Source organism: Phaethon aethereus (genome assembly GCF_964289735.1).
Source record: "Phaethon aethereus genome assembly, chromosome: W".
Classification (NCBI taxonomy): Eukaryota; Metazoa; Chordata; class Aves; order Phaethontiformes; family Phaethontidae; genus Phaethon; species Phaethon aethereus.
Window position 1 is genome coordinate 39,895,287 of NC_138581.1, and position 23,719 is coordinate 39,919,005.

The window sequence follows — 23,719 nt, forward strand, 5'->3', positions numbered from 1 at the left end:
GTCAAAGCCCTAATCATGTTGGTGGCCTCTGATGGACTTGCTCCAGTGTGTCCATGTCTTTCTCGTACCGGGGAGCCCAAAACTGGACATGGCAATCTCACAAGTGCCAAAAAAGAGGGGGCAGAATAATTTCCTTCACCCTGCTGGTGCCCATCTTGCTAATGCAGACTAGTATGGGGTAGGCCGCTTTTGCCGCAAGGGCTCACTGCTACCTCATCATTCACTTGTCCACCAGGACCCCCAGGTCCTTTTCTGCAAAGCTGCTTTCTAGCCACTTGGCTCCAACCTGTCCTGTTGAATGGGGTTATTCCTCCCCAGGTGCAGGATTTGCATTTCCCTTTGTTGAACTTCACGGAATCATAGAATAGAATCATAGAATAGTTTGGGTTGGAAGGGACCTTTTAAGGTCATCTGGTCCAATCCCCCTGCAATGAGCAGGGACATCTTCAACTAGATCAGGTTGCTCAGAGCCCCGTCCAACCTGACCTTGAATGTTTCCAGGGATGGGGCATCTACCACCTCTCTGGGCAACCTGTTCCAGTGTTTCACCACCCTCACTGTGAAAAATTTCTTCCTTATATCTAGTCTAAATCTACCCTCTTTTAAAGCCATTATCCCTTCTCCTGTCGCAGCAGGCCCTGCTAAAAAGTTTGTCCCCATCTTTCTTATAAGTCCCCTTTAAGTAATGGAAGGCTGCAAGAAGGTCTCCCCGGAGTCTTCTCTTCTCCAGGCTGAACAACCCCAACTCTCTCAGCCTTTCTTCATAGGAGAGGTGTCCCGTCCCTCTGATAATTTTGGTGGCCCTCCTCTGGACCTGCTCCAACTGGTCCATGTCTTTCCTGTGCTGAGGGCTCTAGAGCTGGATGCAGGATTCCAGGTGGGGTCTCACCAGAGTGGAGCAGAGGGGCAGAATCAGCTCCCTTGCCCTGCTGGCCACACTTCTTTTGATGCAGCCGAGGATATGGTTGGCCTTCTTGGTTGTGAACGCACATTGCCGGCTTATGTCCAGCTTTTCATCTAGCAATATATCCCCAAGCCCTTCTCAGCAGGGCTGCTCTCAATCCCTTCATCCCACAGCCTGTACTGGTACTGGGTGTTGCCCCAACCCAGGTGCAGGACCTTGCACTTGGCCTTGCTGAACCTCATGAGGTTCATATGGGCCCATTCCTCAATCTTGTCCAGGTCCCTCTGGATGGCGTCCTGTCCCTCAAGCGTGTCAACCACACCATTTAGCTTGGTGTCGTCTGCAAACTTGCTGAGATGATTGAGCTCAATCCCACTGTCTATGTCATTGATGAAGATATTAAACAGTACTGGTCCCAATATGGACCCCCAAGGGATACCGCTCGTCACCGATCTCCATCTGGACATTGAGCCGTTGACCACTACACTCAGGATGTGACCATCCAACCAATTCCTCATCCACCAAACAGTCCACAATTTCTTTAAATTTGTCAGTTCATTTCTCCAGCACCAGTATTCCTGTTGCCTAGCTGCTTTGTGGAATGTTTCTTAAAGTGTACAACTCTTAAAAGTATTCGAACAGTAATTGTGCTTTCGGCTATATAATTTAAATATATACCTGCCAAAATACAGACGGAGGGCACTTGGAAAAGAAACAGGGTTATAGGGTTGCATACTGGAGATCATGGTCAAGTAGACCATCGTCTCTGAATTCCATAAGTCCCTTTGGAATGTTTTTTGTCCTTCAGTCTCCCAAGGATAATGTGTTTCCTGCAACACTGGTGAATGCTTTTTAGAGGCTACTTCTACAATGACATGAAAAATCCCATGGCATATTTTTGCATTTACTTAAAATTTTCATGCAGTACAGCTGAGCATAACGAACGCTGGTGATGTTTGTATACCTTTGTAATGTGCCTCTGTGCAAAATCCTAAATTGCTGCCATTTTGGAGCAAATGGGATATCATCAACCTTTGAACCAACAGAATACTTTTCAAGCCTTTAGTTTAGAAATACTGTGATGTCATAAAACCAGCTTTATCTCCTCCATGTACTGCAGTTTGGAAATACTGCTCTAAAATACTGCTTTTAAAGAAGTCATGGCAGACTCTGAGGCCACATTTCTGGACTATGCTTCTTCAGAATTTATTCTTAATGGATGGGATAGCACAATGGAGCTTTGTTTTTAAACAGTCTGTAATGCAATCGGAAATAATAAAAAAACATTTTTCATGGGCTGTATACAAAAGGTAAGAGCCTGCAGGTTGCAGTTTGGGAATACCTGCTCTAGATGAAGTAGCTTTTGGGTTAACACAGGTTTGCTCATAATTTAAAACTAGGCCAGAACCTTTAGAACATTTGGACTCCACCCACTTATGGTGATCTTGTTCTTGTAAGGTTGCGGGAGAAGGATGGACTTCACAACTCTATGAGAGTTATATTCCAAAGCCATTTATTGTCTTGTCTGACGCCAAAATATAATTTTTGCTTAGTCACTGCGCACACACTCATGATTGGTTACAGCTTGTTACACACATTATTGCAATTGGCTATATACAAAATATCACGCGCTGTCCACGCGCCTCTCACACAGTCAGGATTCGCTGCTTGCAGGTGTTCCTGCACTCCTTTGCTTCCTCTTAGTTGTTTACCACAGCTCCTTCTCCTCAAGGCCGAGCCGTGCAGATATCCAGCTGTTTACCAGCTTCTCAATACCACAGCTCCTTCTCCTTAAGGTCGAGCCATGCAGGGTGATCCCAACATCTCCCCCTTTTTGTTTATCTATAAACAAAACCTGATGGATCATTCGCAACCCGAGGACTGTGAGGAAGATGGACCATCTGTACATTCTTGTATCGTCCTGCGCCGCGAACTCAGCCCAGCAGTCGGTAGGTGCCAGCTTTACGTGGGCGTCCCCACGGAGGCAACGGTGGCCTTGCCGTACACTGGCCCACTGCCCTTCGGGAAATCCCGGTATTTATACATTTGCAGAGGAACGAGTTTCAACACACGTGGCCAGCGAGTGTCGGAACACGCCTCGGTTGTCACCTCTCAACACAGGGAGCCTATGGCGCATGAGCCTGCTGGCCAGACGTGCTGCACGCGCCACAGCCACCCCGTCTATTGGTTCGTAGGCTTTGTTCACACGGCATCTTACCATAATCCAGCAGTCACATCTCAACCATGCTCAAGCCAATAGCAGTATGTTACAAGGCAAACAATTCTAGCTGTACTACTCCTAGCGATGGAAACTACTCCTAGCGATGGAAAAAGCGCCTGCACAAAGCTATGAAAACCAATATTATATCTTACCAAAGGACTTGTAGTTATAGAGCGGTTTGCCCTAAAAGCTTTCCATGTTCCTCTTATGATACCGTGAATTTCAGTGTGATTTACCCCTACATTTTCTTTTGGCTGAGGTGGCATCCAGATTGCGATGACACCTGATAGTGTCAAGATGTGTCCGACGATGACGATGGTGACTGTTTCACCCATGGTTTTACCCATTTTGCGGGTACCCAACGAGTTCCAGAATCTGTAATGACACAAGCATAACCTCGTCCCCAGGTTAGCAGTTGAAAAGGTCCTTCCCACATATTCTTCTCCAAATTTTTAACTTTTACTTGCACATTTTGTGTTAACTCAAACAGACTTCCTGTCATTCCTTTTACATGTTTTATTATGGGAGGTACTGTTTCTCCTTCTGCTAGACGCAAATAATTTAACACAAGGCTTTATTCAAACGTTCTTGGGGTGGTGTGGTAGCCTCTCCCCCTTTTTTTTTTGCAATAAACGCTTCAGGGAATGATTCATTCGTTCAACAATAGCTTGTCCAGTTGGGGAATGCGGTATTCCAGTAACATGCGTCACTCCCCATTGAGCAAAAAATGGTTGGGTTGACTGGGCTACATAACAAGGACCATTATCGGTTTTAATTTGTAGGGGTATACCATGGGCTGCGAATGCAGCTCGCAAATGCTTTTGTACATGCCTACTAGTTTCTCCTGTTTGTGCAGTGGCCCAAACTACTGCAGAAGAGCAATCAATCGAAACATGAACATATTAAATCTTCCAAAGTCAGCGACATGTGTCACATCCATCTGCCATAGGTTGTAGCGAATGCAATCCTCGGGGACTAACTGTAATCGCGATTCCTGGGCCTATTTGTTGACAATCAGCACAAGTCTGTATAATAGCTCTAGCGTCACCTGCACTTAGATTAAATTGTCTCGCTAAAACTTTGGCAGATTGATGGAAAAAGGCATGAGAGGCTTGTGCTTGACCTAAACGGTCCGGGGCAGGTGCAGCCCATACTGCGGCAGTCACCCAATCGGCTCTTGCATTTCCTTCCACCAATTCCCCTGGAAGGTTGGTATGGCTGCGTATATGCATAACGTAATAAGGATGTCATCTTTTCTGCAATAAAAACCAAAGCATTCTAAATTGTTGATATAGCTGTTCCTGCTGTACTTGTCTGAGGATTGAACCTTCCAATCTTTGGAGTACTCCAACTACATATAAAGAATCAGTAATTATATTCACAGGTTCTTCAGACCATAATTAAAAGGCTTCAATTACTGCCTGTAGTTCTACCTTTTGAACTGATCCTGGCACGACAAGTACCCGTTCTTTCCATTCTCCGTGCTCTCGCCATACTATTGCTGCCTTGCCTGTTTTCCCACCACCATCCATAAATACTGTAGCACCTTGAACTGGATATTGACTACACTTTGATTTTTCTTCTACTTCATGTTTTGTTTTTTTTTTAAAAAAAGGTAAACATTTTGTGTGATGGATAATGAATCTGAATGTCACCTTCAAATCCTGCTAATGCAGTTTGCAAGGGAACAGAGTGCTGCAAAGCCCAAGTCAAATATTCTTGTTGTAATGGTATTAAAATCGTTTTCGGGTCCTTTGCTGATATATCAATAATTCTGTTGCGCCCTTTCATAATCAAACTTGCAAAACACTCTGCTTTCGTGGTGATGGTTTTTCTCTGCTGCTGAGGCAAAAAGACCCACTCTAAAATTCTCAATGGGTCCGCTTTTGATTCTGGCTTTGTTATCCACTGTATTATAAGTGCATAGGGATGTCGCTCGTGATTGATTACTGCCAAAGGGATCCCTATCGAGGGGTCTATCCTAGAACTAAATGCATGAGTCACCTTTTCAGAAATGTTTGCTACTGCTTCCCGGGCTTCCTTGGTCAATTGCCGAGGAGAGTTTAACCTGCTATCCCCTCGCAACAGCTGAACCAAGGGCTCCATATCTTGGTTTGTGATCCCACAAATAGGTCGAATCCAATTAACGTCTCCTACCAAGTTTTGTACATCATTTAATGTTTTAATCTGAATTCTGAATTCAACTTTCTGGGGGGTCACCGACGTTTCAGTGATCATCCACGCCAAATACCTCCAAGGCGCTTCAGCTTGTATCTTTTCCGGCACCACTTGCAGCCCACTTTGCCTCAAAAGCTCAACGAGCTCCCCGTTCATTTCTTCTGGATTTAATTGATCACCAGCCAACAATATGTCATCCATACAATGATAGATGAGATATTGAGGCCACCTTTTTCTGATTGGCTGTAAAGCCCAATTTACATAAATTTGACACATCGTGGGTGAATTTTTCATGCCTTGTGGCAATACTGTCCAATGATATCTTTGCATGGGTTGCACCTTGTTTGTACTTGGGACTGAGAATGCAAAATGTTTGGCATCGTCTTTATGCAGAGGGTTTGTAAAAAAGCAATCTTTGAGATCTATAATCAAAAGCTTCCAATACTTCGGTATCATACAGGGAGATGGTAGCCCTGGTTGCAAGGCTCCCATGTCCACTATACCTTATTGACTTCTCGCAAGTCATGTAATAGTCTCCATTTTCCACTTTTCTTTGGAATCACAAAAACAGGTGTGTTCCAAGGACTAGTGGTTGGCACAATATGGCCTTTTTCTAGCTGTTCTTTTGCCAAATCTTCCAGGTGGGCGATCTTTTCTGCGGTCAGCGGCCATTGATTTACCCACACTGGATCATCGGTTTTCCATTCCAGTTTGAGCACAGGTCACGTTTCAATGGCTGCTACCGAAAACCCTGCGGATCGCTAGAGAGTGATATATTCATTGGACTCAGTACATCCCGCCCAAGCAGACTTAATGGTAAGACGGCTTCATAGGGTCGTACTGAACACACTAGCCCGTCTGGATTTTCACAGGTTAGAGTTGTTACGCTCTGTTGTGTTGCAGAAAACCCACCAACCCCTACAAGTCCGTGAGCTGGAGACCGAGCCAGCCAGCCTGGCGGCCACTCTCGCTGATTGATTATGGTCACATCAGCTCCTGTATCCACTGACATATCGACGGTCCATTGTCGCGGTCGCACGGTGGGGTCAGGATGCCTAAACTTCATTTTCAAAGTCGGTTTTCTTCTGCTGATATCTAATGCTAGAAAGATTTGTGGTCTTCCTGTTGAGCCAAACCCCCCATTCCCCCTCACTGATTGCGCTGCCTGAGGTACAGAAGCAGTAAAATGCACCAGTTGTGCAATACGTGTGCCTGCAGGAACCGCAACAGGAGGAGATGGAGTCCACAACATTACTTTGATGGTTCCCGTATAATCAGCATCAATGACTCCAGGGAGAACAAAAAGTCCCTGCTTTGTTGCTGAAGATCGTCCTAATAACAAAGCACTCAATCCATATCCTAATGGTCCATTCGCGTTAGTCGGGACATCATAAACCGACATGTCCCATAAGGTAACTTCTACTGTTGTTTCCACATCCATTCCGACGCTCCCTCTGGTTTGGGCGCTGAGGCTTGCCAAGCAGCCTGGTGGTGCTTCCCCATTTATGTCGTCGCGCAGGGTGCCTTCGCGCTCGGTCGCCCGTTTCCCAATTTCATACCATCCCGATGATACTTTGAACAACATTCTGAGGCTTGATGACCAAATTTTTTACATTGACCACATGGTGCTCCTGCTGGGCCTATTCCTTGCTGAAAGGGTCCTTGTTGGAAGGATTTATGACCTATCTCAATCTGCCTACGTCCTTCCTTGTGGCCTTGCGCTGAGCTCTAAAATGGCCTGTTTTTCCACTATTAAAACATTTTTTCTCCCCTTTTCCATTTATAAATGGCTTAATTGCTGCTGCAAAGGCACTTGCGAGTGTTTCTGCCTGATGTGTGGCAGAGCCTACTCTGTTGCAGGCTTCTACCATTTGTACTAACGTTGCTTCTTTTGGCAAAGCTAACAAAATTCTTTTACAATCTACATTGGCATTTTCTACCGCTAAATTCAACAACACTGCTAGTTTTGCGTCTTCATTGGTATACACCTTATTCAAAGCGTCTCTCAGACGATCAACAAAAGACATATATGGTTCATCTCTCCCTTGTCTAATTTGAGTGTAAGATGGTTGCCTCTTTCCCTCCTCAGGGACTGTTCGCAACGCATTCAACGCTAGTCGCCCAACTAATTGCAAGGCTTCTAAGGGCAGCTGAGCTTGCAACCTAACATCCACAAATGGTCCCTGGCCTGTCATTTGTTCCATAGTAATGTTCTGAAGCGGATCGCCGTCTTGACGCTCCAGGTTTCTCAGGGCTTCTTGCATACAGAGTTTATACCATCTGTCTGCCCACAATAACCTTTGGGTTGGTGTCAACAACATATCTATCATCTGCCAACAATCCCATGGTGTAAGAACCATTCCCGTGAATATGTTATCTAATAGAGCTTGCGTGAAAGGTGATTGCAAGGCATAATTTTGCACTGCCTTCTGTACTTCCTTAATCAAGCCCCAGTGAAATGGGTCCTAGCGATTGGGCCCGTGAGGCTGTACACTAATGGGAAATGCCATCAGTACCTCCGTTTCCTCGTCTTTCATTGCTCCTAAAAAAACATCTTTCCACCGCTCCCTAGGGTCGCCTTTCATCCTAGGCTCTTGCCTCCCTATAGTCTCTACAACAGGCTCTTCTCCTTCGTCGCTGCTATCAGGCAACGGGGGCCGTAAAGGTGGCAGGGGCTCGGCTGAGGTCTTCAAAACTACGGCTTTCGATTGGTTAAGTCTGGGTGGTTTCGGGGGTAGTGAAGCCCGCCCCATCGATCTTTCACACGGGCACACAGAGGAACATTGAGTACATTGTTCTGGGCAGCTTTGTCCCGTCTTGCCCTCACATACATCATCGTAGATCTGTTTCTCTGACTTATCTAATGCGGCCAGTTCACTCGGTGCATCTGGCACCTCAGGAGGTGCAGTCGGAGTCGCTGAAGGTCCTGGACCCTCTGACTCGGTTAAAAAGGGATTGGTTGAAAGCAGTTTAACAGCCTCCTCCATATCAGCTGCAGCTTTTCTCTCTGCCTTTAAGGCTTTTAATGTGGTTAATATCAACTTCCACGCCGTCACTAACTCTGTGGCGGTTTTCTCAATATGTTCCCATAACATTTTTCCTATCTCCTCCCACGTCTCTGCCTTAAACGCCACAGATGGATCGGGGGTGTACCCTTTCTTTCGGCTCCAAATTAGAAGCCTTCTAAGTGTATATTCATCATATTTCAGTCCTCTCTTAGAGAGCATATGCAGCAGGAGTCTGACTATCGCCCCTTCTTCATGCGATGTGTTCTGCCCCATGCCGCCCCGGTTGCTCACCTCACCTCGCTGGGTGCTTCTCCGTTGCAACGTATTCCTTTTTCTTTTTCCTTGCGTCAGTCCCGCTGACTGCAATTCTTCCAACCGGGCTTCTCCCGCGGCGTCCTCTGCGCTCGACCGGTGTTCAACGATGAGATCCCAGAGATCGTATCACATCGGGGTCACCAGTTGCGGGAGAAGGATGGACTTCACAACTCTATGAGAGTTATATTCCGAAGCCGTTTATTGTCTTGTCTGACTCCAATATATATCATAATTTTTGTTTAGTTACTGCACACACAGTCATGATTGGTTACAGCTTGTTACACACATTATTGCAATTGGCTATATACAAAATATCACGCGCTGTCCACGCGCCTCTCACACAGTCAGGATTCGCTGCTTGCAGGTGTTCCTGTACTCCTTTGCTTCTTCTTAGTTGTTTACCACAGCTCCTTCTCCTCAAGGCTGAGCCCTGCAGATATCCAGCTGTTTACCAGCTTCTCAATACCACAGCTCCTTCTCTGCAAGGCCGAGCCGTGCAGATCAATGCCACAGCTCCTTCTCCTTAAGGTCGAGCCATGCAGGGTGATCCCAATATAAGGTTATTTCAAATGACTGCTGTGACAGTTGTGCAAACCTCCCTATTTAGTGTGATAAGAGACTGAGGTTGTGCTTGTTTTCCAAAACCAAAAGACTTATTTGAATGCTTCACCAATAACAAGCCACTTAGTTAATCTAAAAACTGATGCAAATTGATTTGTTTCGGATGAAAGCAGCTCTTGGTAACTTTCACCTCCTGAAAATATCACAGAATCACAGAATCACAGAATCACCAGGTTGGAAAGGACCTTTAAGATCATCAAGTCCAACCATTAATCCAGAACCACCATGTCCCCTAAACCATGTCCTGAAGCGCCACATCCACACGTTTTTTGAACACTTCCAGGGATGGCGACTCCACCACCTCCCTGGGCAGCCTGTTCCAATGCCTGACCACCCTCTCAGTGAAGAAATTTTTCCTAATATCCAATCTAAACCTCCCCTGGCGCAACTTGAGGCCATTTCCTCTTGTCCTATCACTAGTTACTTGGGAGAAGAGACCAACACCCTCATCGCCACAACCCCCTTTCAGGTAGTTGTAGAGAGCGATAAGGTCTCCCCTCAGCCTCCTCTTCTCCAGACTAAACAACCCCAGTTCCCTCAGCCGCTCCTCATAAGACTTGTTCTCCAGACCCCTCACCAGCTTCGTTGCCCTTCTCTGGACACGCTCCAGCACCTCAACATCCTTCTTGTAGTGAGGGGCCCAAAACTGAACACAGTATTCAAGGTGCGGCCTCACCAGTGCCGAGTACAGGGGCACAATCACTTCCCTACTCCTGCTGGCCACACTATTCCTGATACAGGCCAGGACGCTGTTGGCCTTCTTGGCCACCTGGGCACACTGCCGGCTCATATTCAGCCGGCTGTCAACCAGCACCCCCAGGTCCCTTTCCGCCGGGCTGCTCTCCAGCCACTCCTCCCCAAGCCTGTAGCATTGCATGGGGTTGTTGTGGCCAAAGTGCAGGACCCTGCACTTGGCCTTATTAAACCTCATACAGTTGGCCTCTGCCCATCGATCCAGCCTGTCCAGATCCCTCTGCAGAGCCCTCCTACCCTCCAGCAGATCAACACTCCCACCCAGCTTGGTGTCATCTGCAAACTTACTGAGGGAGCACTCAATTCCCTCATCCAGATCATCTATAAAGATATTGAACAAGACTGGTCCCAGAACCGAGCCCTGGGGAACACCACTCGTGACCGGCCGCCAGCCGGATTTAACACCATTCACCACAACTCTCTGGGCTCGGCCATCCAGCCAGTTCCTCACCCAGCGAAGAGTAAACCCATCTAAGCCACGAGCCGCCAGTTTCTCCAGGAGAATGCTGTGGGAGACGCTGTCAAAGGCTTTACTAAAGTCCAGGTAGACAACGTCCACAGCCTTTCCCTCATCCACTAGGCGGGTCACCTGGTCATAGAAGGAGATCAGGTTGGTCAAGCAGGACCTGCCTTTCATGAACCCATGCTGGCTGGGCCTGATCCTTTGGCTGTTCTGCAGATGCCCTGTGAGCACTCTCAAAACCAACCGCTCCATAATCTTCCCCGGTACAGAGGTCAGGCTGACAGGCCTGTAGTTCCCAGGATCCTCCTTCCGGCCTTTCTTGTAGACGGGCGTCACATTGGCAAGCCTCCAGTCTTCTGGGACCTCCCCTGTTAACCAGGACTGCTGATAAACGATGGAGAGTGGCTTGGCAAGCTCCTCCGCCAGCTCTCTCAGTACTCTTGGGTGGATCCCATCAGGCCCCATAGACTTGTGGGTGTCCAGGTGGCTTAGCATGTCCTTGACTGCTTCCTCCTGGATTATGAGGAGTACATTGTGCTCTCCATCCCCGTCTTCCAGCTCAGGGGGCTGAATATCCTGTGGATACCTGGAGTGGCTATTAAAGACTGAGGCGAAGAAGGCATTAAGTACCTCAGCCTTGTCCTCGTCCTTGGAGACAATGTTCCCCGCCATATCCAGTAGGGGATGGAGATTCTCCTTGCCTCTCTTTTTGTTGTTAATATATTTGTAAAAACATTTTTTATTATCCTTTACGACTGTGGCCAGACTGAGCTCTAGCTGGGCTTTTGCCTTTCTAATTTTGTCCCTGCTTGACCTAACGAGATCTTTGTACTCTTCATGAGTTGCCTTCCCCTTCTTCCAGAGGTGATAAACTCTCCTCTTTTCCCTGAGTCCCATATGGTGCAAAGTATTTGGTAGAAGCTTAGCAGATTTGTTTTCAGTGCCTGTGCTCAGTCCATTAGCTTATCAAACTGTTATATGTTGTACAGTACTTTCTGAAAATGCAAATGTCAGATTGTGTTAGTTTAAAATTAGGTCAGCTGTCAGTATCATTTCCCACTGTCCTAGTGCTTACCCTATTCTCTTCCATGAGCTTTCATACAGGGTGTTTGTTCCCTTTGTTCTTACCTTAATAGAATACATGAAACAAAAAAAAGAACAGTTCTTTTGTCTTGTGGCTGCAAACATTGTCTGAACATTCTACAATGGTGTAAATTTAGTCTATCATAACGGATTTACTGTGGTTTGAGAGTATGTGCTTAGGTTGTACATTAGAACTCCAGACCGTCTCCCATGGAAGATACTTGCTATAGAGTTGTAACCTTCCTTCAAAATCTATCTATTTCTGCTTTTTGTAAGACATTTTTCCATTTGAGTCCACAAAATGCCAGTCACTAATTGTAAATCACCATAGGCTGAGTTTTAGTTTAACTTAGATTTCAGTTGAGTTTAGTAAATTACAGACTCTTCCCTAAAGGAGTAGGCTTAAAAACTAGATTTGAAAGATGTACCTGCTTCGTCATTTAATTAAAAAAGCAGTTTTGACACTACAAAACTGTTCTGTTGTATTGGGTCTGGCTGAGATGGAGTTAACTTTCCCCATAGCAGCCCTCATAGTGCTGTGCTTTGTATCGGTAGCTAGAAAGCTGTTGATAATACACCAGCGTTTTGGCTACTGCTGGGCAGTGCTTCCACAGCATCCAGGCTCTCTCCCCAACATTCCCCCCTCACCAGTAGGCTGGGGGTGGGTAAGGTCTTGGGAGGGGACATAGCCAGGACAGTTGACCCAAATTGGCCAAAGTGATATTCCATACCATATGATGTCAGCTCAGCAATAAAAGCTAAGAGAAAGGAGGAAGAGTCGGGGGGCATTCGTTTTCCGACATTTGTCTTCCGGAGCAACCACTATGTGTACTGAAGCCCTGCTTCCTGGGAAGTGGCTGAACATCGCCTGCTGATGGGAAGTAGACAGTAAATCTTTTGTTTTCTTTTGCTTCCGTGCACGGCCTTTGCTTTCTGCTTATTAAACTGCCTTTATCTTGACCCACGTGTTTGATTTTGCATTTCTTTTGTGGGGAGGATGAAGGAACTTGGGAATATGCTAGTACAAACAGTGACTATGGGCTTTGTCCTGGCATTGATGGCGATGCTGTGCTGGGGGAGCTATCCTGTGGAGGGGATGGGGGAATACATCTTTACTGAAAGAGTGGTCAGGCGTTGGAACACACTGCCCAGGGAAGTGGTGGAGTCACCATCACTGGAGGTGTTCAAAAAACATGTAGACGTGGCACTTTGGGACATGGTTTAGTGGGCATGGTGGTGTTGGGTTGGTGGTTGGACTTGATGATCTTAGAGGTCCTTTCCAACCTTTATGATTCTATGATTCTGTGATGATTCTATCTCCCACTCCCTACCCAGGATTTATGTGAATGGTTTTATTATGCAGGCTCCTGAGGTCTTTGTTCAACCTTATGTGAGCTGTTTAATACTATTAATTAACACTGTTGGCATATTATGGGGTCTGTGGAATCTGGTCTTGTCCTGGTGTAAGAGAAGATGACTTCTGGATGAGGCGATACTGAAACGTGTCCTGAGGCATCCGGTCCCTGGGTGGCAGGGTGTGTGGAAGGATTTGGGCAGGTTCCTAGGATGGTTATCACCTCCCATAGCCTGTGACTTTACACCTGAGCGGGTGTTGGGATCACCCTGCATGGCTCGACCTTAAGGAGAAGGAGCTGTGGCGTTGATCTGCGCGGCTCGACCTTAAGGAGAAGGAGCTGTGGCACTGAGAAGCTGGTAAACAGCTGGATATCTGCACAGCTCGACCTTGAGGAGAAGGAGCTGTGGTAAACAACTAAGAAGAAGCGAAGAAAACAGGAACACCTGCAAGCAGCGAATCCTGACTGTGTGAGAGGCGCATGGACAGCACGTGATATTTTGTGCACAGCCAATTGCAATAGTGTGTGTAACAAGCTGTAACCAATCATGAGTGTGTGCGCAGTGACTAAGCGAAAATTATGATATATATTGGAGTCAGACAAGACAATAAATGGCTTCGGAATATAACTCTCATAGAGTTGTGAAGTCCATCCTTCTCCCGCAAGCGGGCAAGCAACCCTGGCAAACTGATGCGCCACTTGATAGAAGGGTGCCTTGCCTACCCCAATGAAAACCAGCAGCTCCTAGCACTGTACTGGGGCCTGGCCTGTGCCTATCGAGCCACAGTTCAGTACTCTCAGAGGACTGTGGTTGAGGCAGGGAACCAAACTGCATCTGAGGACACCATGATTGAGGCAGGAACCCAAACAGTAAAAACAACTACAGTAATTGCCCCAGTAGTGAAAAAGAAACAGTGGACAAGGAGAACAATGGGTCCATACCATCGCTTAGTAAGGGAGGAGGAAGAAGAGGAAAGGTTTGATCAAGAACCTGGTCCTTCAACAAGGAGGCTGGAGGAAGGAGTGGGAGAATGCAGAGAGGAAGCAGGAACTACCTGGCCCCTGACCTCATCAGAACTTTGAGACATGCGGAAAGATTACAGCCGCCAGCCAGGTGAGCAGATTGCTGCCTGGCTGCTCCCATGCTGGGATAACGGGGAGGACAGTCAGCAATTGGAAGGCAAGGAAGCCCAACAGCTGGGATCCCCCGCTAGAAACCAGGGAATTGAAAGAGGAATTAGAAAGGAGGCAGCAATTTGCAGTCTCTGGAGATGGCTCCTCTCAAGTGTGAGGGCAAGATATCCATTCAAGGAAGATCTCGTGAACTCCCCAGGAAAGTGGGCTACCGCAGATGAAGGCATCCAGTACCTGAGAGAACTAGCGGTGCTGGAAGTCATCTACAGTGATCTAGGCGATGATGAGGTCTCCAAAGATCTGGAGGATGTCCTGTGCACACGGGCTATGTGGAGGAAGGTGATTCAAAGTGCCCCAGTGTCATATTCTAACAGCTTGGCAGTGATGTATTGCCCAGATATAGATACGCCAACGGGCCAATGCCTTGGCTGTCAGGGGCACCCCCAGAAATCAGTCATCTCCTGCCCAGTCAGAGGGAAAGGGACCCCCAGGCACATGCCATGTGGCACACTCTGTTTTTTCCTGCGGGATCAGGGAGAGCACATGACGAAGGCATGGAAGGAAGAATAGCCACGAGCAGGTCGAAAGCTTATGGGTAAGAATCAGGAACTGAGGCAATAAAGGGAACCTTGTGGTTGGTGTCTACTACAGGCCACAAGATCAAGGGGAGTCTATGCATGAAGTCTTCTCACTCCAGCTACAGGAAGCATCACGCTTGCAGGCTCTCATCCTGCTGGGGGAGTTCAACCACCCCGACATCTGCTGGATAAGTAGCACAGCAAGCTGTAGGCAATCCAGGAGACTCCTGGGGTGCATGGAGGATAACTTCCTATGCCAGGTAATAGACAGCCCTATCAGAGGGGATGCCATACTGGACCTGTTGGTCACCAGCGCAAGTGAGCTAATTGGTGACGTCAAGACTGGAGGCAGCCTGGGCTGCAGTGATCATGCACTGGTGGAGCTCGTAGTCCTGAGGGATAGGGGGCAAGCAAAGAGTCAAGTCAGGCCCCTGAATTTTAGGAAAGCAAACTTCCAGCTCTTCAGGGAGTCAGTCAGTAGTACCCCTGGGAAACTGCCCTCAGGGACAAGGGAGCAGAACAGAGCTGGCAGATCTTTAAGGATGCTTTCCATAGAGCGCAAGAGCTCTCGATCCCCAGGTGTAAGAAATCAGGAAAGGAAGACAAGAGACCAGTACGGCTGAGTGGAGACCTGCTGGGCAGACTAAAGGGCAAGAAGGAAATGCACAGGCAGGGGAAGCAGGGACAGGGATCCTGGGAGGAGTACAGGGACGCTGCCCGGTTGTGTAGGGATGAGGTCAGGAGGGCCAAGGCGTGGCTGGAGCTGAACTTGGCAAGGGATGCAAAGAATAATAAGAAGGGCTTCTACAGGTATGTCAGCCAGAAAAGGAAGGTCAAAGAAAGCGTACTCCCCTTGATGAGCAAGGCTGGCAGACCGGTAATAACGGATGAGGAGAAGGCTGAGGTAATCAACGCCTTTTTCACAGAATCACAGAATCATTAAGGTTGGAAAAGACTTTTAAGATCATGAAGTCCAACCATCAATCCAACACCACCATGCCCACTAAACCATGCCCCGAAGTGCCACATCCACACGTTTTTTGAACACTTACAGTGATGGTGACTCCACCACTTTTTGTGACACTCGCACCACTTTTTCCTCAGTCTTCACTGGCAGTCTCTCTTCCAACACCTCTCGAGTGGATGGACTGCAAGATGGGGACTGGAGGAGCAAAGTCTCTCCCACCATAACAGAAGATCAGGTTAGAGACCACCTGAGGAACCTGAACATACACAAGTCTATGGGGCCTGATGAGATGCATCCCAGAGTCCTGAGGGAATTGGCTGATGTAGTTGCCAAGCCACTCTCCATGATATTTGAAAAGTCATGGCAGTCAGGTGAAGTCCCTGGAGAATGGAAAAAGGGAAACATTGCACTCATTTTTAAAAAAGGTAGCAAGGAGGACCCTAGGAACTACCGACCCGTCAGCCTCACCTCTGTGCCTGGGAAGATCATGGAACAGATCCTCCTAGAAGCTATGCTAAGGCACATGGAGGACAGGGAGGTGATTCGAGACAGTCAGCATGGCTTCACCAGGGGCAAGTCCTGCCGGACCAACCTAGTGGCCTTCTATGATGGAGGGACCACATCAGTGGACAAGGGAAGAGCTATGGATGTCATCTATCTGGACTTCTGTAAGGCCTTTGACATGGTCCCCCACAATATCCTTCTCTCTAAATTGGAGCGATAGGGATTTGATGAGTGGACTGTTTGGTGGATAAGGAATTGGTTGGATGGTCGCATCCAGAGAGTAGTGGTCAACGGCTCAATGCCCAGATGGAGATCGGTGATGAGTGGTGCCCCTCAGGCATCCTTATTGGGACCAGTACTCTTTAATATCTTAATCAATGACATAGACAGTGGGATCGAGTGCACCCTCAGCAAGTTTGCAGACGACACCAAGCTGAGTGGTGCAGTTGACATGCCTGAGGGATGGGATGCCATCCAGAGGGACCTGGACAAGCTTGAGGAATGGGCCCGTGTGACCCTCATGAGGTTCAACAAGGCCAAGTGCAGGGTCCTGCACCTGGGTCGTGGCAACCCCTGCTATCAGTACAGGCTGGAGGATGAAGGGATGGAGAGCAGCCCTGCCGAGAAGCACTTGGGGGTTCTGGTGGAGGAAAAGCTGGACATGAGGAGGCAATGTGCATTTGCAGCCCAGAAGGACAATTGTATGCTAGGCTGCATCAAAAGAAGTATGGCCAGCAGGTTGAGGGAGGGGATTCTGCCCCTCTCCTCTGCTCTGGTGAGACCCCACATGGAGCACTGCGTCCAGCTCTGGAGCCCTCAGCACAGGAAAGTCATGGACCTGTTGGAGAGGGTCCAGAGGAGGGCCTCAAAAATGATCAGAGGGCTGGAACACCTCTCCTATGAGGACAGGCTGAGAGAGTTGGGGTTGTTCAGCCTGGAGAAGAGAAGGCTCTGGGGAGACCTTACTGCAGCCTTTCTGTACTTAATGGGGGCCTATAAGAAAGATGGGGACAGACTTTTTAGCAGAACCTCTTGCAATCGGACAAGGGGTAATGGCTTTAAACTAAAACAGGGCAGATTTTGACTCGATCTAAGGAAGAAATTTTAAGCTATCCCTGCTCACTGGATGGGAGTTGCACTAGATGACCTTAAAAGGTCCCTTCCAACCCAAATATTCTATGATTCCATGATTCTATGAAGTGGGATCGTGAGCCCACCTTTATGCTGTAAGCCTGTGTACGTGAAGTGAGAGGGAAGACAGCTGTTATAGAAGGGGCCAACCAAGAAGGCTGTCAGCATAGTTGCTGTAGAAAGTCAAGGAGGAAATCGGTGATCTCCCAGACACAGAAGAACTGAAATCACTTCCCTTGATCCTGCTGAGTGGACTTCTGGTCTGGCACCGCAAAGGTGAGACAGCAAATACTCTGACGAGGAACAGGAATAGAGGGTCCCTGCCTTTGACCAGTAGGAGGGAAGAGATGACCGGGTGTACTGGACTGTGTGGATTTGATGGCCTGACACATCAGACCCACAGAAGTGCAAGGCTTTGGTAGACACTGGTTCACAGTGTACGCTGGTGCCATCAGGGTATAGGGGCACAGAACCCATGTGTGTCCAAGAATGTAATGGTATAAGAAATATCCTTATGGAGGTGTCACAGAAAAACCTGCTCTCCTAATGCGTGGGTGTATTTGCATAAGAGGAGATGTAGTTGTGGGCAGAAGGGTTCAGTCAGATATAACTTCTATTTTTTTTCCAGGAAAGTTTAACATATAGCTGTGTTTGGGATTAAAGATTGCATGCATTGGGATTTATGATTCCATGTGTGTGTGAGACCATTAAGCAATTTGCATTTAAATTCTTTAAATCTGAGAAATTTGGAATAATAATGGGTGGGATTCTTTTCTTGCATCTTATGCTGACTTTACTTTGGAGGAGCCACTCTCAATTTGTACTGCTGTAAATGAGGAAAAGCTCTTGGAGAGTGGGGGAGGAAACTGTTTCTTCAGAGTAATGTTTAAATGGGAAAAAAAACCTTTTATATACTCTCCTGGTGCAGATCTCTCTTCATTTTTAAAAAACTGTTAAATGTGAAACTCTTTTTTTTCTTAAACCAAAAAGAAAAGAAGGAAATTAATCTAAGCAGAGACTAATCCAGAACAAGTAATAGATTGAGCCCTGGCATTAGTGTATAGATTCCTGTTTGACTTAAGAGTCTTTGCAAGTTCTTCTCTAACTATTTTCCATCTCTATTACATGCTAAACAGATGGCACATAAATTAGCCAAAGGCAGGAAGAAGGTGCAGTACAACCACTATCAGCTTGATGTTATGGCTGTTCTTTTGTTTGCTTTGTTGTTTTTTTTTTTACCTTTTTATTTTGTGCTTTTCTTTTCTGTATCCAACAAGGTTTTTTAGGTTTATTTCTGAGCTACCATGTCAGTTAACAGTTCTCAGAAATCAATTGCTTGGCTTCTGGAGGTAGATAGCACGTTAATAGCATGTTGTCTGACTGTGAAGACCCTCTTGCCAGAACTGCACTATAAGTTATTTAAAACTGCACCCATGGTACACATTTTTCCATTATTCTGAGCAGTCACTGTTGTTAAGCCCCTGTATGGGAAGGGCAGTCAGAGTGGTTTTTATGGGATTAAAAATTTAACAAATTGCATCTAACCCACTTTCATATCTAATACAGGGTTTCCATATCTTTTTGTTTATCTTTAGCTTCTGCAGTCTAATACTTCGTTTTGAATTGCTGTTCTGGTGACTGTGTCTTGTTTGTGATCTAATATCATTGTTAAGGGTGTTACCTAATGTTATTGACTCTATTCCATTTATTTGCAGGCTCCAGAAGGTGAATCTCAACCCGTGACTGAAGTGGACCTCTTCATTTCCACACAGAGAATAAAAGTATTGAATGCAGACACACAGGTATGGACAAAGAAGCACCTTTGCCAGGTCAGGCCTTGTCAGTGTTATAATAATAGTCCTTTGAAATAGACCTTCATCTACCTGCCAAAATTTGACTTTCAGGGAGTGCTGGCTCTTATAGTTCCCTCCAAGACTTCCTGGTCAGAAATCTATGCTCAAGAACCACATCACACATGGAATTAATCAGAATTGTCTGACTGATTTAGCAGGTATGCTAACTGCAGTCAGCCCAAAAGATAAGAAGTTTTGTTCACATTATACAGCATTCTAGGCAGTCTAGTACCATAATACAACAAGTACCAACTGTCCCCAGACAAGCCTGAAGTATTTGGTTGTGATAACTAATTTGAAGTTCTTAGTCCTCAGCATGTTGTGTGTGTTCAGGCCAAGATACCCAAGTCTTTGTGTTCTTTTCCACAGTAAACTTTCTTTTTCAAAATGTGCATTTTTTGGTTTGCCTTTTTTGAAAGTTGGTTCCTCTTGGCACCTCCTTTCATACAGGAGACCTTTTTTTCCTTTTTGTAGACATTTACTTAATAAAGGTGTCATATTGCCATTAATCTCTTTATAAAACACCAGAAGTGCAATAAGAATTTGCTTAAAACAGCATCTGATACCATTTTTTCTATCCTCCAGGAAACTATGATGGGTTATCCTCTGAGGACCATTTCTTACATTGCAGATATAGGGAATATAGTTGTTCTGATGGCTCGTAGACGCATGCCGCAATCAAATTCCCGGGACAATGTGGAAGCATCTCACCCCTCCCAAGATGGAAAAAGGCAATACAAAATGATTTGCCACGTCTTCGAGTCTGAGGATGTAAGGATGTTTTTTATCTTGTGATTTTTCTAGGAGGTAAAATGTGAGCATATCTTGACAGTCTTGAAGGTCTATAGCCAATGGTCCCGTTTGGCTTGTTAACTGCATAAAAATATTTCATCAAAGTAGAAGAACTTGCTTTCTCTTTGCATGATGGAACCCTGTGTTTTACTTGCAAAGTCAGTATTTATAGAACTTACTTTTTTTCAAGTAAATTTAATACTTTCCTAGAGACAGTGAAGGGCAGATTCTAAAAGAACACTGTTACCACAGCTTACATATACCAGATCAGGATCTGTGAGAGTGAGCATCCATCAAAGAAGCTTATTTTCATAGGGAGCTTCCATTCCCTAGTGTTGCCACGAGGATCTCTGATATATGCCGTAAAGGGGCTTTTTTTGTTTGTTTGGGTTTTCTTTTGATATGATGATAGAGTTCAGAAGGAGTGGCTGAAATTATTCCCCCCCCCCAGTATGATCTTCTCCATAATTTTTCCAAGTACTGAGGTTAGACTAACAGGTCTGTAGTTTCCTGGGTCTTCCCTCATGCCCTTCTTGTAGATTGGAATAACATTGGCTAGCTTCCAGTCAGCAGGCACCTCCCCAGACTCCCAAGACTTTTGGCAGATGATAGAGAGAGGTCCTGCCATAACATCCGCCAACTCCTTCAGTACTCCGGGATGAATCCCATCAGTCCCCATGGACTTATGAACATTGAGCTGATACAACCGGTCCCTTACAATTTCAGCATCCACAAATGGAAAGTCACTGTTCCTGCAGTCGTGGTCCTCCGACTCATGGGGCCAGGCAGCCCAAGGTCTATCAGTATTATTAAAGCATTGAATGCCTCTGCCTTTTCTTCATCCCTATTAGTCAGGTGACCATCTTCAACAAGTATCTGTCCAATGTTTTCTTTAGACCTCCTCTTGCTATTAACATACTTAAAAATGCCTTTCTTGTTGTCTGACACAACCCCGTCCAGTTTCGACTCTAATTGAGCTTTGGCCTTTTGTGTCTTTTCCCTGCATATGTGAACCATGGCTCTGTAATCTTCCTGTGAAGCCTGACCTCACTTCTGGAGATTGTACAATTTCTTTTTTCTCTTGAGCTCCATGAGGAGTTCCCTGTTCAGCCAAGCTGGTCTTCTGCCCTGCTTGCTCGACTTATGACTGTGCTCCCCCCCATCCCCAACCTGACCTTTATTTCCCATAACCCTGCTCAAGCGATAATCACCCGTGGTGGTCATGATGGCTGCATCCAGCTCAAAGGGGATTTGGGAGACAGATAACAACACAATAGCCAAGGGCTAATTTGAGCAGTGCGCCCATCTAACCACAGTGCTGGTCAATGAAACTAAAACCTGTGGTCGGTATGCAAATATGACTATGAGTCAGTCATCTTATCCCCATAAATAGTGAGCAGCCCAAGAGCCCTTTGAGCTCTCCTGCATGGCAGTGGTCCTTTGAGTAGGGATGCCTCTCAAGGTTACACCTGCTGCAGAGATCCCTTACTCCTCAATACTGCAAGATCCCTTGCTGCAACAGAACCTCGGTAAGTGACTAATAGCTTGCTAAACTTTGTAAGCTTCGCTAAGATTATATCTTAGATTGATTGTGCACATATAATCTGTTAGACATAAACTGTTGACCAAGTCTGGGACTAGGATTGGATCCAGCTGCACCTACACTCCTCTGAGTAGGAGTTTAGAAAGCAAGGGGGTCCTCTCTGAACTTCATGACTCAACGGGAGGGTCTCCGTGACAGTTTTGTCTGAGTTACCCTGTCCTCAATGCAGTAAATAATCAAGTGTACCTTGCCATCAAATCTTGTTAAACCACTGTTGCATTTGGTATCAAGCTTTGTTAAATCACTGGTTTATATCAATAAACATATTGCTGCTTCTCTCTTATGAGTGAAGTGCATCACTCCATCCTCAACAATGACACAGTGGAATTGCCTGCTCCTGTGCTTCTAAAAGGTGGTTCTTAAAGACTGACCAGCACTCGTGGACTCCTAAGACCTCAAAAGCAGATTCCGAGGGTACTCTGCTAAATAGCTCCCTGAATAGCTTAAAGTTTGCTCTCCTGAAGTCCAGGGTAGCAGCTCTGCCATCCTTTTTTCTCATTACACTGAAAATTGTAAACTAAACCATTTCATGATCACTGTGGCCAAGACAGCCACCTACTATCACATCCCCCATGAGTCTTCCTCTATTCACAAATAGCAAGTCTAGGAGGGCATCTTTCCTAGTTGGCTCACTGAGTACTTGTGCCAAGAAGTTATCATCTTCAACATACTTCAGGAATTTCCCAGACTCGCTCATCACAGCAGTATCATATTCCCAGTTGATGTCTGGGAAGTGGAAATCTCCCATAAGGACAAGGGCTACCAATCCTACCCCCTAGCAGGGCCTGTTGCAATAGGACAAGGGGTAATGGTTTTAAACTAAAAGAGGGCAGATTCAGACTAGGTATAAGGAAGAAATTTTTCACAATGAGGGTGGTGAAACACTGGCACAGGTTGCCCAGAGAGGTGGTAGATGCCCCATCCCTGGAAACATTCAAGGTCAGGTTGGACGGGGCTCTGAGCAATCTGATCTAGTTGAAGATAACCCTGCTCATTTCAGAGGGTTGGACTAGATGACATTTAAAGGTCCCTTCCAACCCAAAGATTCTAAGATCCCTCCTGAACAGCCTGTAGCCCTCCATCCCAGCACTCCAGTCGTGGGACTCATTCCATCAAGTCTCACTAATACCAATGATATGATAGCTCTGTGAGCCAACCAACGCTTCCAGTTCATCCTGTTTGTTTCTTATACTGCGTGTGTTGGTGTACAAGCATTTCAGATACACTCCTGAGCCCTCCATGCTCCCAGGAGCAGTGTAAATGTTCCCACTAGCAATGCCATCCTCAGGCAATGCCATGCCAACCCTTGGCTTACCTCCTGAAGCCTATTTTCATAGGGAGCTTCCATTCCCTAGTGTTGCCACAAGGATCGCTGATATATGCCATAAAGGGGTGTTTTGGGCTTTTTTTGTTTGTTTGGGTTTCCTTTTGGTATGATGATGGAGTTCAGAAGGAGTAGCTGAAATCATTCCACTCCCAAGAAAAGCCCAATCAATAACGTCAGGAATTCCAAAAGAGTGTCCTTTGTAATTACAAAGTCTCTTTATAATACTTTGGTTGCTGTTTAAATCAGGTGATGGTCATCTTCCTCTTCATTGTTATCAATTTGGGGTAAATGCCCTCTCAGACAGTTGTGGGTGTCCCATTCACACCCACTGTTACACTCACCCACTGTGGTGGGTTGATCTTGGCTGGCTGCCAGGTGCTGACCAACCCACTCTCTCACTCTCCCTCCTCGGCAGGACAGGGGGAGGATACAAGACGAAAAACTTGTGGGTCAAGATAAAGGCAGTTTAGTGAAGAAAAGCAAAAGTCATGCACAGAAGCAAAGCAAAGCAAAAAAAAAATTATTCTCTACTTCCTGTCAGCAGCCAATGTCCAGCCAACTTCCCGGGAAGCAGGTCTTCAGTACGCATAGCAGTTGCTCTGGAAGACAAACGCCTGAATAACAAATGCCTCCCCTCCTCCTCCTTTCCACCAGCTTTTATTGCTGAGCACGACATCATATGGTATGGAATATCCCTTTGGCCAGTTTGGGTCAGCTGTCCTGGCTATGTCCCCTCCCAACCTCTTGCCCACCCCCAGCTTACTTGCCTTTGGGGGCAGGGAGGGTTAGAGAGCCAGCCTTGATGCTGTGCAAGTACTGCTCAGCAGTAGCCAAAGCACTGGTGTGTTATCAACACCTTTCTAGCTACCAATGCAAAGCACAGCACTATGAGGGCTGCTGTAGGGAAAATTAACTCCATCTCAGCCAGA

At 46.4% G+C, this 23,719-nt stretch overlaps 1 protein-coding gene across 1 annotated transcript in view; it reads left to right on the forward strand.

Annotated features, from left to right (window-relative positions):
- Window positions 1-23,719, forward strand: part of LOC309415173 (amyloid-beta A4 precursor protein-binding family A member 1-like) — a gene marked incomplete at both ends in the record, with an annotated part of 103,541 nt that overhangs the window by 49,212 nt on the left and 30,610 nt on the right. Inside the window, 3 exons of the mRNA XM_082012613.1 lie at window positions 18,352-18,384; window positions 18,931-19,017; window positions 19,654-19,839. Of these exons, the coding sequence (XP_081868739.1) occupies window positions 18,352-18,384; window positions 18,931-19,017; window positions 19,654-19,839 (306 nt within the window). The remainder of the gene's footprint in view (window positions 1-18,351; window positions 18,385-18,930; window positions 19,018-19,653; window positions 19,840-23,719) is intronic.